This window comes from Diorhabda sublineata, chromosome 1 (assembly GCF_026230105.1).
Source record: "Diorhabda sublineata isolate icDioSubl1.1 chromosome 1, icDioSubl1.1, whole genome shotgun sequence".
NCBI lineage: Eukaryota > Metazoa > Arthropoda > Insecta > Coleoptera > Chrysomelidae > Diorhabda > Diorhabda sublineata.
In genome coordinates this window covers 28,382,190-28,400,326 of record NC_079474.1, presented here as the reverse complement: position 1 = coordinate 28,400,326, position 18,137 = coordinate 28,382,190, and the positions used below count along the sequence as shown (strand labels likewise).

General features: G+C 33.2%; 1 protein-coding gene across 48 annotated transcripts in view; it reads left to right on the top strand.

Moving 5' to 3' along the window:
- Window positions 1–18,137, top strand: part of LOC130446725 (microtubule-actin cross-linking factor 1) — a 300,505-nt gene that overhangs the window by 229,683 nt on the left and 52,685 nt on the right. For 42 of the 48 annotated variants that reach the window (XR_008910192.1, XM_056783376.1, XM_056783344.1 and 39 more), the window contains 2 exons: window positions 3,343–3,458; window positions 7,105–15,973. The exons of 4 other annotated variants lie outside the window; for them this stretch is intronic. Coding sequence is in view for 43 of the 44 variants with exons in the window: in XM_056783376.1 (XP_056639354.1) it covers window positions 3,343–3,458; window positions 7,105–15,973 (8,985 nt within the window). In the remaining variant the exon portion in view is untranslated. The remainder of the gene's footprint in view (window positions 1–3,342; window positions 3,459–7,104; window positions 15,974–18,137) is intronic. 2 more of the 48 variants (XM_056783467.1, XM_056783458.1) reach the window with 1 other exon arrangement.

Here is an 18,137-nt window from a genome sequence, read left to right as displayed (position 1 = left end):
ACAAACACCGGCTCTAATAACATACAAACATCGAAGCAATCCAGCTCCTCGGCAATACCAACCAAGAAAGAAGACTGGAAAGGACGAAATCTTTGGAGTTAGTTACCTGAGTGCTTTGTATAAAAGAAGAGAAAAGTCCGAAATCTTACATACTAGTGTTAGTATTAATTGTAACTTAAGTAGCTTCTACTGAGGAAGACCTTCAGTTTTGAGACATTTATAGTAATTTATGATAGAATAAGATTCATTGATCACGCTTATTATTAGATTATAGTGTTAGGGAAATCTTCAAAGTTGTTTTTAAATGTATGAATGTGTTATCCCTTTCTATTTTTCCTTCAAATCCTGCGTGCTGGTTTCATTCGTAAATCCATGTTACGTCTCTCCCAGTTTTTGTCCGTTCTTTATTATTCTGTATAAAGTATTTCTAAGTACTCTACTCGTTTTGGTACATTTGTACATCATTAAATCGCTTTTCTAATCATTGGGTATTTATTTTTTTAATTTATCTTAATACTCGCTATCTATATCTTAGTTGCTAAGAGAATCTGCTATCTGAATACTCTATTTTAGATTTTATATCTATTTTTTAATAAACAGTATCCAATCAAAAAAACATTTTTAGTATATTTCGAAACAACGTTGTGGTATTTATATTTTAAGTCTCCATAACGTTTAGAAAAGTGTTAAAATTGATACTATTAATGGATTTCTCAAGTTATTTCAGTTCAAACACTGTAACCTTCACTATTATCTATATTGTGCTATTATTAGTAATAGTTTTTTACTTAATCCGCACTAATTTGAATGATAAACTGTTTCTATAGCGCAACTCAATTAGTTTTCATAGTCAAGTTTTTTTGGTGTTATGAAAATTGTTAGAGTCCGATTAAAAACGTAAATGAATATAGCAAAAACAATTTATTATATTATTTATTTGGATTATTTTCGCTGGTTAGGAAAAAATTTATCTAACCTGGAATTCGCTATACCAAATCCGACATTTTTTATGTTAATATTTATTTTAAAAAAATTATAGTAAGAGAAAGAAAATTCAATAAAAGAAATTAATATAATTTTTTCCTTTTTTTTTCCTTATTTTTCATTATTAGTTTAGTCAGCAATTTCAAAAACGTGAAAAATAGACATAATGGTTCTAAAAATATGAGCGATAGTTCTTTCGATTCGGAATCATCTCTAGAAAAATGTTTTTGAAGGATTTTGTCCTAATTCCCGGAACACATTATTATACTATTATTATTATTATTATTATTATTATTATATATATATATATATACTATTATTATACTAATACCCATTATTTATAATTTTAATTTGACGTTGAATATAAGGGCTCCGCGCGGCTGTTGCGGTATGCGAGCGCCGCCGCAAAAGAGAGTTCATAAAAAATAATAATTCAAAAAATTCTAGTACCTTCTTTACACTTGAAAGAATCTAGCCCCATAGAAAAAAGTTTAATCCCTATTTTTCAAAAAGGTATTTAATTGCTAACTATCAAATTTTTTCCTTATCTCCGTTGGCATTAATAATGGAATTAAAGGTATAAATAATTGGCCTATAAATTTTGCACTTTGTGGAGCCCTTTTGTATACTTTATAGATCTTGTCATAAATGTTCATTAAAGTTTATTAATATATTTAGCTATGTCTATTTTCACAATAAACAATGGCAGTAATTAACATAGATTATGAATTTTGTATGTAATTTGTTTATAAAATTGTTACAAACAAATAGAGATTCAATATTTTTGCTATTTTATTGTCAAAAGAAAATTAAGATTTCAAAAAAAATTTTTTAATTTCTCTTTTTAATAGTTTAAAATTGAGTTTTTCATATTTCGATTGTTTAAATAATTAATTTTTTTTAAAATCATAATTTACATTACATGGACGAAGTGGGTCTTTGCCCACTGCCTCGCACGTAAATGGACCCCTCAAAAGCTCTTTTAATACGATGCCTACAGAATTTGTTCAATTATGAGATCTAAAAAGAAAGTCACAACTTTTAAAAATCCCCCTTAAGTGCAACTCAGAGGCCGTTGTAACTATCTTCACCACCGTTACCGTTAGATTGGCGGAATTTAAATATTTGATGAGTAATCATTTTCGCACAAACTATACATTATTTCGTGTAAGATAGATTTACTGTGAAGAGATCCTAGGAACGAAAGAAAAGGGGCCTCGCTGATGCGATGTCACCCACGCTAGGTATCTGCAGAGATTCACTCAAATTTGTGTATATTCGAAAAAAGTGCCGCGGAAACAGAAATTTGAAATTATGATGTTCGTACGAGGTCTAACTATTAAATAACGAAACTGATTACGAAAAAGGGTTTTGTTATAAAAATTATTCTACATTCGAATACTCCCCTCTCTCGCCTCTCCCCTCGCCACACACCATTCCATACGTTTTTTCCATTGATCGAAGCAATGCTGGAAGTGCCTTTAGAAGCTCAGTCGTTTTTTGCTTTACCGCTTCTATCGACTCAAATCGGGTCCCTTTCAAAGCAGATCTTTTTCTAACTTTTTTAACCTTTTAAGGAAATCTGAGCAGACCCGTTGACGCAAGAGCTTTTGTCGTGTGTAATTCCTCGTATAAAATTTTTCTAACCGTTTCTTTATCGGCTTCTGCAATCATCCTTATGCTCATTCGACGATCTGCACGCACAATTTAGTTGATTTTGGTCACAAATGCAATTTGATATTATTATATTTGCTAATTCTAGTAGTAATTTTAATTAATAATTATAGCTAAAAGGGGCTTTTAAAATCAAATTAGAATATTTTGAGTTTGTTTTAAGTTTGAAAAGGATTTGAGATGTTTAAATATATCAAAATTCAAATAAAAAAGTGTGTCGGGAGATTGTGGATTCATTCACAAACAAACAACGAAGCAAAGTGAAGAAAGAATATAAAAGGGATATTACATCCCTAAAATTGTGACATTGTTTCGAACTAGTATAGAAGAGGTGTAGTTTTCAAAAGAACATTCTAAAGATCAAACTATATTGCGAGAATATGAATAGCTCAAGGAAACGAAACCATTCTCATAACAGAACTTTTTTTCACTAACTTTTATCTACAAATAAGAGTATACTCTATAAATAAATAAAGAAAAATTAGTTCAAATCTTAAATTGAATCATTTTAGTACTGGTTGAAACACTTCAAACCTAGATAAATTTTTCATATCAACAAGTAATAAAAATGCAAATGATTTCCAACAAATTTTTATATGATTTTCTTGTAAAATGTTCGCATAATAGTTCTTTACAAATTTGGAAACAATTTTTTTATTATTAATTTTTATTTTGTCTTTACAGAGATTGGTGGAACAAATGCAACCACAACCATTTAGAACCTTTAGGACTGAATTCCATATGAGCAGTGCCAGTGAACAAACATCTACTTTCACCACAACTACTCATTACAGTAAACAGTAAGTTTTCTCAAGAAACATTTTTATTTTCATTTCAAATACCATGCATTATATAGTTTTTTTGAAATAAGAACTTATGAAAGCTTTCAAAATTTTATATCACTTGAACTTAATTTTTTTCCAAAATTTTAAAATTCTTTTAAAAAACTTAATTCTTCTCATCACATGGAAAGTTTCCTATGACTTTGATGGATACCATTTGTATTGTACAGCGTTAAACTGTGGGCAAGCTTCAGCGGAGCTTATAAGCGAATTTAGGAAGATGATATGAAGTCAATATATTTTCGATTAAAGGTTTTCGTCATTACGACATTCAAAAATAACTGTAGAATCATTAGTTCGGTATATTCTCATTTATTTAATCCTAATGCAGATTATAACCTTAAGTGTAGTCTCTATTGTACTTGAATGGAGGTTCTGACATACTTTTTCTCCATGATTTTCTTTCTTTTATTCCTTGCAATTTTACTCCCATAATCTCATCTGCTTTTTTCAAATTTTCAATTCATGTTTTTCTTGGTCTTCCTATATAATTTTTACCTGCTATTTTAGATTCGATTTTTTTTGGTATTTTGTTTTCCGGCATCCTGCATCTCCACATGATCTCAATTGTGCTTCATATATCTTATTTCTAACTGGTTTTTCCTTCAGTATTCCTCTGTTTTCCTGGGGAATCTTATTTCCATTGCATTTATATATGTTTTGTCATACAATCTTAAAACTCGTAAACAGCATCTATTATCGTATTGCATATTCTTGGATCTAAGATCTCAATATTGATTGTATTTATAATCAAATAAGCATTTAGTTGACAAATGATTAAAATCCGAAAACCAACTATATTTGATGTGTCATATTTGTTCCTGTAAAGCTGTAGATAACTTTTTCGTGTCGACATAAGGAAATAAGAAGCTTTATAAATAACTGTCTCACGAAAACATCTTTCTTAATTAATAATAACTAATTTTAACTTCTCCTATTATCGCTCAAGTTTAAAAATATCCTAGTAGGACCTCGACAACCGACCAACTTAATTTCTTAGTTTATTAACATTTATTGTTTTAAAATATATGTGGAGTGTATATATATATATATATATATATATATATATATATATATATATATATATATATATATAAAATTAAACAGTTGCACGCACACTGGGTCTAAAATCGTACCCTCTAAGTCGTCTTCTTATCGTATTATTGCTTTTTTCTTACTGATATTGTAAACAAAAATATTGTCAAAATGAAATAGTCGGCACAAACCATTGTTTGAACGCATAAATCGATCCTGATTAGCATACGTCTACGATTCTGACTTCGGTCTTTTTTAATTTCTCTCCTACTTTTGTAACTTGGAGCATGGAATATTCATACCATATATACTTGCGAGAAAATTTTTTCAATCAATGTAATTCCTGCAGGACATTCTGCACTTGCAAGTTTATGATTTTCGCTACCGCAGTTCACTTTAAAGCTACAGAAGCAACTAACCTCAATGCATACGAAAAACTTCCGTTTTTCCGAGGTTATGTTCATGACATCGCCTAATGTCTAAATTGTATTGTTTATTTCCTTAGATCGTACCTTTATATTCCTCCTATTCTTCCCAGCAGAAGGAGAGTGGAAAAACATCTATTAGGACTAACGCCAACCGTTGAATATTTTCTAATCGCTTTCTTAAAACTAAGATTTCAATTTTTCTAAAATCGTTTCTAATTTATGCTTTCTTACCAGTTTTGGCATTTCAATTATCAAAAGACAATATTACTTTCTTTGTTTAGGAATTAAAAATTGGTCTCAAGTTCTTGAAAAAATTAGATTTCTAATTCTTCTAAGACCATTAAAATTGTTGTCAAAATCAAAAAATTTAGAAAAAAGTTTAATACGCTTTTGGAGCCATTAAAAACAACCAAGAGAATATAGTCGTACGTAGTTGTTTCTAAAGTTAATCTTCTTAGATGTTTTGCCATTTATTCGGCCAAAGTAGCAGTCCATGTAACTGTATAGTCGAAGGTTATTCCAGTTTTATATCGTTTTTATTATATTCATCTGCTTCTTTTGTATTTACGGATATCTTTAAACCTATATTGTAGCTTATTGTATTATATCATAAATGCAATTGTTTTCACAACAAAAATGACGATGTTTCCAAAAATTGTTGAAAAAAAATTTAAAAATATGAGAAAACAGCCGAAAAAGAAATGATTTCTATCTAAAAAAAGTTATCATCCTTTATTAACTGCATCAAATGTAAATAAAGAAAAATGTTGGTCAAAAAAAATGAACTCTATTCTCCTTTTTTGATTTTTAAATCAACTCTACAACTCATGGGCTGGAATGTTGTAAGAGAAAAAGTCTATACATATCTGTCTCCTTTATTTTGATCTGTTCCTTGCGCTCCTACCCAGGATATCTTCTCGAACACCCCGAAGGGGAGCACATTATCAAAACGTGAAGTTTCCTCCTCTCTTTTGCGCGTTGAAAATTGAGTATTTGCATGATACCCCTCGACTTGAGGTATTTCGCCGTATACCAATGATCAACCCGATGATTAGCATTCGTTGATTTCTTTCAAGGTGGATGATACTATCCCGTATTGGTGTGTCGCAAGCTGGAGGTTTCCAAAAAGCTGTCTCCAGCTCTTCTGTCCATTAGACTTCAGATGACATCATCGGATACAGGATTTGAGGAAACCGGTACTTTACTCGTTACAGCACTTTTCGCTAACCCGACTGCCCTCTCGTTTTCACTGAAATCTGAATATTAAGATCGTTAACATAGTTTTTGAAGCCGTTCGATACAGTTTTATATCACTTTAGGAGGTAATAACCACCGCCTCGACAGCCTCAATAGCTTGTAGGTTGTTACAATAAATATCTATGAGGTTATATTTAATTCTAAAGTTGTAGAAGCTGGAACAACGGTCAAATCCTAAGATCCTCTTCTAGATCCCTGTATCTTAATTTAGCCGAATGCCATATTCCCCTGCTCTTCAGAGTTTTTGTGATTGCATCCTAATCGCAATTTTCATCTCGGGATATTGATTCGCTGGCCTCGCGTTTAGGATGGCCCCCATTGGGGACGTTTATTTTCCTTTTCAAGGCCATCCAACATACAGCTGGTGAGTAGGATAAAGATGGATGGATTTAACAACGAGTTTCAGGCCCCAAGTATTGCCAACCATTCTTCCACAAACAAACAATGGCTATTACTTTCCGAACCTTCTAACCAAATCATAGAATATGCAAAAGTATATCAAATATACAAAAATAAATAAACAAAAGCTTTTCTTTTATATTTCCATATCAAAAACTATCAAAAACAAAATTTAACAAAGTAATTAGGATCCAAGTGTCGTCTCGAACGGAATACGGAAATTTTAACATTGATACTGCTTTCCTTGTTAGTTGAAAAAGAATTTCTGACTTTGATTAGTAACCTTCCAGAGTAATTCATTAAATATACATTAGATTAAACTAAGAAATTGTATCTGAATTCCTATATAATGCATGGTTATTGAAATCTTCTTAGCAGAGCTACTTACTTTAGTCTACAGTTTTTTCTATGGTGTATTTTTATACGTTTTTATATTTATAAATGTTTCATAAACATCTATAAACCGATTATTGTTTGTATAATAGGTTCATTCAAACAACAAGAACAGAAAACGGTACCTCATTAAAATCTTCAGATGATCAAAGAGACGGAAGACTACGGGATGATACTGATAACATAACAAACGGCAGACCTCCCGACAAACACACCACCCTTACCCATATTATACAAGAACCGGAATCTTGGGTAACTTCTGTGCAATTTAACGAAATAAAATCTTTAAAAAAGACAGACAAGGTAAATGAAGGTATAAGCACAGATGATATCAACGACATAGAAGGCATTTTGAATCCTTACACAGGTGAAAAATTGACTATTAGAGAAGCCATAGCGGAACGTATCCTTGATGTAAGAACGGGTAAAGTGGTGGTATCTACGAACGGGACGCAACTTTCCATAAACGAAGCGCAGAGAGTAGGAAATGTTCATTCTATCATAGCCAAGAGATTACAAAGTCCTTGTGGTATAACTGAAAATGGCCGAGATCTGACACTTTTAGAAGCTATTCAACGAGAAATTTACGAAGCAGAACACGGTTTTTCGGATCCATCTGAAAAAAGATTAAAGGTAACTCATTCAACGACAATAAATCAAGCTATAGATGATGGTAGAGTTGATGTTAATGCCGGAACGTACACTCTTGAAAGCGGGGAAAGAATAGATTTAAGGGAAGCTTATAACAGAGGTTACCTTCTAGAACACACGGAAGTTAAATTGCAAACGGGTGCTATCACGTTATCCGACGCAATAACTCAAGGTTTAATAGATGACAAAACTGGTTGGATTGTGGATAGGAATACCGGAAATAAATATCAAATCGATGCTGCAGTTAAATGTAATGTAGTAGACGGCGACGTGAGAGAAATAGTCGATACTAAATCCGATAACAAAATAACAATAATACAAGCATTAGATAAAAATTTGATTAATCCTAAATTGGGAAAGTATATTCTAGGTCACGAAAAATTATCATTTTTAGAAGCTAAACGTAGACAATTGATCGTTAAACCTAAATCTCTTAAAGAAATCGTTGATGATAATTTGATGAGCGCGGACGGTTTAATTTCATCTCCTACGCATCAAACTAAATTAACTTTACTCGAAGCGGCAAATCGTGGTGTGTTAGATCTAGATTCGTTAAAAACTATCTTAGATTTACGAACAAATGAGTACGTAACGCTTAACGAAGCTCTAAAAGAAGGAATCATTTTACACGATAGTAGATTCAGAAATTCTGTCACTAATGAAGTGTTGTCGATACAAGAAGCTGTCAGTAGAGGTTATATCATATCTGTAGTAAAAAAATCTATATTCGACGTAGACGGTTTCCAACCCCCCGATAAATCCGATCATATTAGTTTCAACGCAGCAAATACTAAAGGTTATATTAGCAAAAAATCAAACGGTAGCTTATTAGTTAATAAGAAAAATGGAAAACTTCTTCCTTTCTGTGATGCCGCACAAACTGGCGAGGTTAAACCGGAGGTTTTTGAAAATTTGAGTCGCCCTATCGGAATATTCGAAAATGAAAAAGAATTAACTTTATTAGAAGCGGTATTTCGCGGGTACGTAGATCCTAAAACAGGTAATTTATTGAATCCATCTACTGGTAAAGTAATTTATTTAAACGAAGCTATAGCTCAACATTTTATAACGCCTGAAGGTGCCGCTTTGCTAAATAGTTTACTAAATTTAAACGTTTCTACAAAAGTTACTCGTACTCTAGTCCAAAGATATGTTACTGTTACTAGTCAAGATGTCACACAAGAAATTATTACCTACACCGAAGCCTTAAGACTAGGTTTAATAAATAACGAACAACAAACGTATACGGATCCTCAAACCAAAGAAGTCATTCCTATTGTTCAAGCTATTAGCGAAGGAAAATTAGCTCCAGACTCTGAAAGCTCAGAAAAAATAATTACCAGTGAAACCACCAAAGTGGTCGACGATAAATCGATAACAACAGATTTTATTACAAATGAAAAGAAATCGTTCGAAAAACACATTTATGCATTGCCTCCTGAAGGTTTGACACTATCAGATGCCATCAGTCAAAACTTATATGATCCTGTACACGGTTTGTTCTTAATCGAAGGAACCGACCGTCAAGTTAGTTTCCAAGAATGTATTAATTTAAAACTTATCGATCCAACTTCGATAAGTGTCGTAGATCCTATCAGTAAAAATAAAATTCCTGTAACCAAAGCTCTAGACAATAAAATTGTAGATTCGATGGGTCACTATGTTACCCCCACAGAAAAAATCACCATGAAACAAGCCATTCAAAAAGGATTAATTACCATTGACGACGAAAAAATGGAAATGGACGAATCTAATGACAATATAACTATTGTTAAAGTTGTTCGAATAGAACCTAACATAGTCTACGATCCCGAATCACACGACGTTACATTTTTAGATAGCAACCAATCATCAGATCTAATCACCGCCATAACACAAAATAAAATACCTTTAGAAAAAGTTACCGTTAAAGATCCTACAACAAACCAATACATTCCCATGAATCAAGCCATCGAACAAAATCTAGTTGACTTAGAAAAAGGTACTATTAAAGACAGCGGGGGAAATAAAGTTTCTTTAAAATATGCAGCCCAACTAGGTATGCTCGCTATTATTGGAGCTCCTGTAGTTGCAACGAAAGCTACGATAAAAATTGTAAAACATCTTTTCGTAACTGATCCCAACACCGGTCAACAATTATCGGCAGAATTAGCTCTACAGCGAGGCCTGATAGATCAGGCTACCCTAGAAAAATTGCAAAAACAAAGCAGTGCAACTCAACAGGTAGCTTCAGACGTTGTTATACCTTCTCAGGGCTTGGCTCAAATAGAACCTTCTAAAATCAAAACTTTAAGTACTGCCACTATTAGTTTATATGACAGTGACGGACCTTCAGAGGCAGATAAAACGCGTGCTAGAATAACCATCGAACCAACTTATAGTGTTAAAATCGGTAGAGCGCAATCACTTAGTCCGCAAAAAGAAGCGAAAAAAGTGGTTTTGCAAAAACTGAGAAGGAAGATTGTGAAACCAAAAGACGCCGTTACGGCTGGAATAATTGATTCGGAAACGGCTCAAATTTTGGATAAAAAGAAATTATTCATTTCTCCAAACGGGGAACCTTTAACATTACAAGAAGCCATAGAAGCTCACCAATTAGACGGTAAACAAGGTAAAATAGTAGATCCGCAAAGAGGTGATTTGTTGACCATAAGAGAAGCCATCGATCGAGGTATTCTGGATCCGGATGGTACAAATGAACTTTTAGTGCCTTTAAATCGAAGTCTGTCAATCCCTGAACTTGTTAAACAAGGTTTAATAGACCCAGACAGTCACAAAATCGTCCATCCCGAAACAGGTGCTCATTTAAGTATTAGTGAAGCTATTGTCTGTGATATTGTTGATCCTTTGAGTACATTAATTGAAAAATCTGGCGATAAAGTTACTTTAGGTAAAGCATTAGAAATAGGTGTGGTAGACGACAAGAAATCTACCGTTGAAACAAATTCTGGAACAAAAGACTTACAACAAGCTGTGAAAGATAAAATATTTGATGAAACAACGCCTGTTGGACCAATTGAGTTACCTCCTGCAGGTATGACATTCCCTGTAGCTGTGAAAAGAGGTCTAGTGGATACTGAAAAGAAAGAAATAATCCACCCTCTTACAAACGAAATCATTCCATTAGTTGATGCTATTGAAGACAATTTTATTATGACATTACCTTTTCCCTCTAGTCCAAATTCTGTTAAAATAGAAAATGCTTTAGATTCAAATTTGATCGATTCAAAAAATTCTACATTTAAAGATCCCAAAACTGGAGAAATTTACCCAATTTCGGAAGCCGTCGAAAAAGGTTTGCTGGTTCTTAAAGAACCTATACACGTAGTATCATTCAGCCATTCCACCCCTGTAACAACATTAACAGAAACCGTTAATACCATCCACACGGTTACAACCAAGACGATAGAACTGCTATCAGGATACGCGATATTAAATAAAAACGAAATACAAAATATAGAAACGGGCCAGATCATTTCAATGGCAGATGCTATTGAGCAAGGCATTGTGAAAGACGTAAACGAAACTCAGAATAAGACTATCGTCAAAGACATAAAAATGAGTTTTTCAGATGCTTTGAATAAAGGTTTAGTTGATATGAATGCAGGTATTTTTATGGACCCAGCATCTGGTAAACAAGTGACAATAGAAAAAGCTCTACAAGACGGTACATTATTGGCAGTTCCTCAGGGTATTCCAAAAGTTACTGGTACAAATAAAATTTCCGATTTAACTATTGCGGAAGCATACGAAACTCTTTACGATAAAAAAACCAATACTTTCCGTGATCCGAATGACGAAACTAAAGAACTCACCTTCAAAGATGCCATAGTAATGGAAATAATTGATCCTAACTCGATAATATACGATGTAACATCCAATAAACCAATAACTGTAGAACAAGCTGTAAAAATAGGACTTTTAGACGCCAAAACTGGACAAGTAATCGATGAAAAGTCAGGTAAGTCAATAGACTTTAAAGAAGCTACAAAGAAAGGTTTAATAGCAGTTTTGGGAGGATTGACATTACCCGTAGTAGCACCTGTTTTAGCAGGAGCAGCAGCTATTAAAGCAGTTAAAAACTACGCGGACAAGAAAAAAACTGAAAAACAAGCTGAGCAAATTTACTCACAGAAAAACCTTAAACCAGTCCCGGTTGATCATCACGAATCTAAAGATGTTACTAGAGAGGAAGTAACTGTTACTATCGATATGCCTCAAAAAATAGTGATACTTCCTATTGGCGATGCCATTTCTCAATTCAAAATTGAACCAAAGATATGCCGAATTTTATACAAAAATAAAGAATTGCCATTCACAGTACAAGATGGCTTAGAGCAAAACAAACTGAGTCCTTTGGATAATATACAAATTATCACAAATCACGAAGTCATACTTGTAGATGATTCGAAAACTGCTGTATTAATTATTTCGAAACATTTGACTTCTCAAATGATGGCAGAGTTAGGATATTACGATATAAGAACACGAACATTTATTAATCCTCAAACAGGCGCTCACATAACTTTCGAAGAATTAATTTATGGTTTGGGAATATTCGATGCCGAAACAATTCTAGTCAAAGATTCAACTAAAAAACCACCGATTTATATTCCATTAGATGAGGCTCTCAATAGAAGACTAATTGATAAACACACGGGTTACATGGTTGATCCTAAAACGGGTAAAAAAGTTCCATTCTTTGAAGCTGTTAAACTTAGATGGATCATTCACGTGAATGATAAACCCAAAGAGAAATATCAACCTTTAACGCTTCAAGAAATTGTAGAAAGTGAACAATTCGATCCAATTAACGTATCCGTGAAGACAATTGATAAAGAATTACCTCTGATAAAGGCTATCACCTCTAACATAGTCGATGGAAAATCTGTTACTATCAGAGATCCTAGAACGATGCAGCTAGTTCCTTATTATGAAGCCGTAGATAAATCGATAGTGGATCCACAAAGAGGTTTTGTGATAAATAATGCTTCTCTAAGAACTATGCTATTCCCCGAAGCATTCCTCAAAGGTTACGTACTAGCAATTCCAAGACCTATTTCATTACAAGCTGTTATACATAAGGGAATGTATGACTTACATACTTGTAAAATTAATGATCCTTTAACTAAATTACATATATCTATACCAGATGCGGTGGATCGTCAAATTATAGACGATAAAATTAGTGAAGTAAAAGACACTAAAACAAATACATTCATTCCTCTAGATGAAGCCCTGAAAAACAATTTAATTGATTCATCCGAAGGTAAACTGAGAGATACTAATTCAGGAAACTTAATACCACTAAACCAAGCATTAGAATTGAACCTGATTCGCACGAAACCTGTAGTTTTCAATTTATTACAAGCTATAATTCAAAACTACTATTCAGCACGAACAGGACTAATTTTAAATCCAATAACCGGTGACGAAATCACTTTACACAAAGCTATAGAATTCAAATTGATAGATCCGGTAACTACTAGAATCAAAGATGACAAACGCGGACGTATCGTTGAAATTAAAGAAGCTATTCAATCGAACTTACTAGATCCCGAGAAAGGAGTACTAACAAGCCCATTATTGCCTTTAGACCAAGCGTACCTCAGAGGGTATATACTAAGCACCGTTTTACCATGGTCTTTGCAAGAAACTCTAGCGCAAAAAGTTTACGATCCAAAAAGCGGACAGTTTACAATTAACAACTCTAATATAACGCTAGTTGAAGCTATAGACGGAGGTATCGTGAATCCTAATGTTCTAACTATAAAAGAACCAAGATCTGGAGATATCATTACCTTGAACGAAGCTATTCACCTCAAACTTATAGACCCTGTAAAAGGTGTCGCATTCGATCCATCAACAAATACCGAAGCTAATCTATACGAAGCTTACGATAGAGGTTTTATAGTTCCGTATAAAAGTCAAATCACTCTGCCTGAAGCAGTCTTTAAAGGATTCTACGATCCAAACACTGGCAAATTTATCAATCCAAAAAATAAAGAAAGACTTAAAGCTTCGAGCGCTATCAATCGTGGCTATGTTGACGTCTCATCTACTTTAGTAACCATAGATGAAGAAATAGTAACGTTCGAACAAGCCATGTTTGATGGAATTATTGATACGAACGAAGGTATATTAATGAGCTATAACGAACCCGTTGATTTCAGCGAAGCTTTCGAACGAGGGTTATTAGTAGAAATACGACCACCCGTACCGTTAAGTGAAGCAATAGCGAAAGGAATTTACGACGAAGAATCTCAATTATTCCTAGATCCGCAAACTGGTCAGTACATAACTTTGATAGAAGCCATTGAAATTAATCTAATCGACGCAGAGTCGGTTAGTGTTAAAGATACTCGAATAGGAATATGGAGAAAAATACCTCTTATTGACGCTATTCATAACAATTATGTTGACGGTAATACTGGAATGGTTAAAGATTTTTCAAAAGGAGAACCCTACGAGGTATCCTTACAGAAAGCTTTTGCTTTAGGAATTTTGGTTGATAACAAAGCAGCTGTGTCATTACAAAGAGCAATCCACCAAGGCCTCTATGATGAGAATACAGGTAAAATACTGGATCCTAATACCGATAGAAGAATTACTTTACATGAAGCTATACGAAATTTCAGTATCAATCCATTACTATTATGTTATTTGGATAAACATTCAGGTAAATTCTTAAACTTGACAGATACTTGCAGGTTAGGAATCATAGATAAACGTAACGGTACCTTCAAGGATCCAAATACTGGTAAAATAATCAAATTATCCGCAGCTTTGAATTCGGGTTTGATAATTGACATAGAGACAGCTAACTTTGGTTTGTACGAAGCTTTAGAAATGGAACTATATATACCGGACGAGAAAATTTTCGTACATCCTGCAACTGGACGCAAATATAACCTTAAAGATGCTTGCGAGAATGAACTAATTAATCCGGAGACGTCTCTGATTAAAAATACTAAACTAAATAAATACGTAAAATTGCCGGAAGCTATAGAAAGCCACATTGTTAACGACGAATTCGGAACATACATTTTCCCTCATGGCAATACTATTGATTTAGTAGATGCAAAAAATAAAGGGCTCATTGTTACTGCCAATACACCCTTAAGCCTAGAAGACGCGATCAAAAACTTTTTGTACAGACCCGATTCCGGAAAATTCATCGATCCTGTCACCGGTGAATATTACGATCTTTCACAAGCTATAGCTGTCGGTTTTATAGATCCCTCAACTACAGGACTAAAAGATTTAACAAATAACAGCGTCAAATCCTTGATAGCAGGTATACAGGATCATAATATTGATGTTGAAAAAGGTAGGGTTTTAGATTCCAAATCTAAAAAGACTTACAACCTAGATGAAGCATTCAAAAGAGGATTATTAATAAGTTTGGAAAAACCGTTAATGGAAGAATTCTCTCAAAAGACAATTTCTGATTCGCTCGCATCACCGAAACCAACAAGAGAGTGTTCTTTAGAAGAAGCTATTAAATTCGAACTTATCGATCCGAGTGTGGCGGTTATTAAAGATTTGCAATCGGGTAAATTTAAATCAGTCATCGACGCCATTCGTGAAAAGCAACTTGATACAAATAAAATCGTTTTATTCGACCCCGCTACCGGCAAAGTAAAGTCCGCTTGTTGTACTTACGATAAAAATATAATTATTTATTTAAAAGAACCGTTATCGTTTATTAAAGCTATTGAAAACGGTCTATTAGACGTTAACACCGGAAAATTCACCGATCCACATTCCAAAGAACTTCTCACGTTGAAAGATTCAATCAGCTTAGGTTTTATTGATCCGAATACCGCGCTAATAAAAGATTCAAACAAAAAGAAATTGATAAAACTTCCAGAAGGTTTTAGAAAGGGCCTCATAGAAGCCGAAAAGGGAAGTGTACTGGATACCAGCACTTCAAAATTGTTCTCATTACAAACAGCATTGGATACTGGTTTACTCATTACAACCAATAGAAGTTTTACTTTAATAGAGTGTATTACGTTCGGAATTTACAATCCGACCACAGGCCATTTCACTGACCCGTTTGTTACCACTAATATAATAGACAGAAAAAAACTGAATCTTGGTGAAGCCCTAACGGCAAACTTGATTGACCCGAGTAGTACCGTTGTTAAAGATACGGAAACTGGTGCGTTCCTACCAATTTTACATTCTATTGAAACTGGATTAGTAGATCCAATCGAAGGAAAATTATTTGATAAAGTTGAAAATAAACACATAGATTTTTCAAAAGCTCTCGAGAAGGGTTGGATATTACCTGCAGAACAACGGGTAAGTTTATTCAATATCATACATAAACGTTTAGGTTATGATAGTTGCAAGCTTTCAAAATGTTTTTGCTAAACAATTAGTTAACTAGGCCTGCATGATAATGCTTATTGACTGGCCCAAGTTTTTGTCATTCATTTAATTACATTCATTTTTCATCACAGTTTTCATTTTAATTTTAGTTAATAATAAAGTTATCAACATAGTGAGCTTGGTTTTTAAGTAAATAAAACTACTCGATAAAAATTAAAATTGTAAATGAATATATCTCATAATATTCGGTGTTTACGACTGATTTAAATGATTTTTATTGTTGTGCTATCACACAAAAATTCTAAATTTAAATTGAATCCAAACAAGTCGATTTGTTTATAAGATGGAAAACGGTTATTTTCAAACTGTCAGAGATGCAAGTAGAAAATTCATTCTGTATACAAGAATTTTAAATATTAATAACAAAAAGTTTCACGGTATAATAATGCCAATACGTCAGGAATATATTTATTCAATTTTCCTCTAGTCGTTATTAAATATTTAGACAATGATTCTTAGCCTGAGATATTTAGTGAATGTTAAAATACAGTATGTTACGTATGATATTTTCAGTTTCCGCTATATTCTCGTGTCATTTGTCTAGGTTTTATAAACCTGGCCCCACTGTCGCCATTTTGACGTAGATTGCCTAACAGACTATATCACAACATAACCTCAAAAAGTCCTTATAACATAAACAACCATATAATTTTACTTATTTGTATGTAATGTACAATTGTTTATGTGCGTAAAGCATAGCTTCAAGACTCCAATATTGGTATTTATTGTAGGAATTTCGAGACAGAGAGCCCGGCAATTGAAATTAGATATCAACAAAAAATAACCCGTCTGAACAATGTAGACCCGTTTATTTTGGTCATTCAGACATAGTATGAACCCAGTGAACTTCCCAAAAACTAAGTTAATTAGTGTTAACCAAAAGTTACTTGACATACCATCAAGCGAAGGCATATAAAAGTCTTAATGTTTTTAATGATTTTAAGGCAGAATTTGCCAGTGACTGTGGAAGTCGAAAAGTTGCGGACTATATTATTATCAGCACTAAAGTAAAATCCATATTTTTTCTCCATAAACATGAAAATTCATTTTAGTTTAGTGTATTTTTGTAATTGAGAACTGCAGGCAGAAGACAACACAACAAAAAACCATTTTCGGAAATTAATTCCAATATATAATTTTTCAACATGCTGCCTTATGAATAAAAAGTTTTCATCGTAGTACAAGGATCAAAACTAACCGATTTTGACATAGTATTGAAATGGCATATACTTATTCAAACAAAACTGTTTTGTTGATTAAAAATTCGGAGAACAAAGGATTCGGAATGTTGATATAAATTTGGAAAAACTCTATCTAGTATTAAAATGTTTATTTTCCATGTTTGAGGATAAAATCGCATCCGCACTCCCTACGAAGCATGGGTGTGGATCCAATCCGCATATGTTTCGCGACTCGTTCCCCGAAAATTGTCGCTTTTTTTCTGCGATAAAGGGCTCGCAGGCACGAAGCGCGCGCCAACACGACAAGACTCTAGATTCGCGGGTCGCTCAGTAGCACCATGATTTTGCATACTAAATTATTACCGTGTGAAAATTATAAGAATTGCATACGATCGTAGACTGTTGGCAATCTCACGTGCGATTCGCGCTGCTATTCATGCAGTTATTGGCGTGCGAGTGTGAAGCGGCCATAAATCATCAACTTTGTAATAAAATTGTAAGTAATATATTCCAAATTTGAAATTTTGTGTGATAACAGATTTTTTTTTCGAAAGTAAACTGGTTTCAATGAACTATAAATTATGGTATCTAGTGCGTTTCTTTATAGGCGGGGAGCCGAAAGTCCCGTCTTAGCGAAACCAAAAAATTTTTATTTAAATAAATACAAGTATAGGAATAAATTAAGCTGGGTATGCGTGGATTCCTATTGTCGAAATAATGTAAAAAAAGTAATGTGAAAATTAAAAAAATTAAAAAATGTTTTACCGTCATCGCGGATATTAATTTTTTAATGTATTCGACAGTAAATATTATTGGCTTCTATTTAAAGTGTGTGATGAGAGCTAAAATTTCTCTATCATGACGGAAACGTTTTTTTTATTTTATTTATTCTT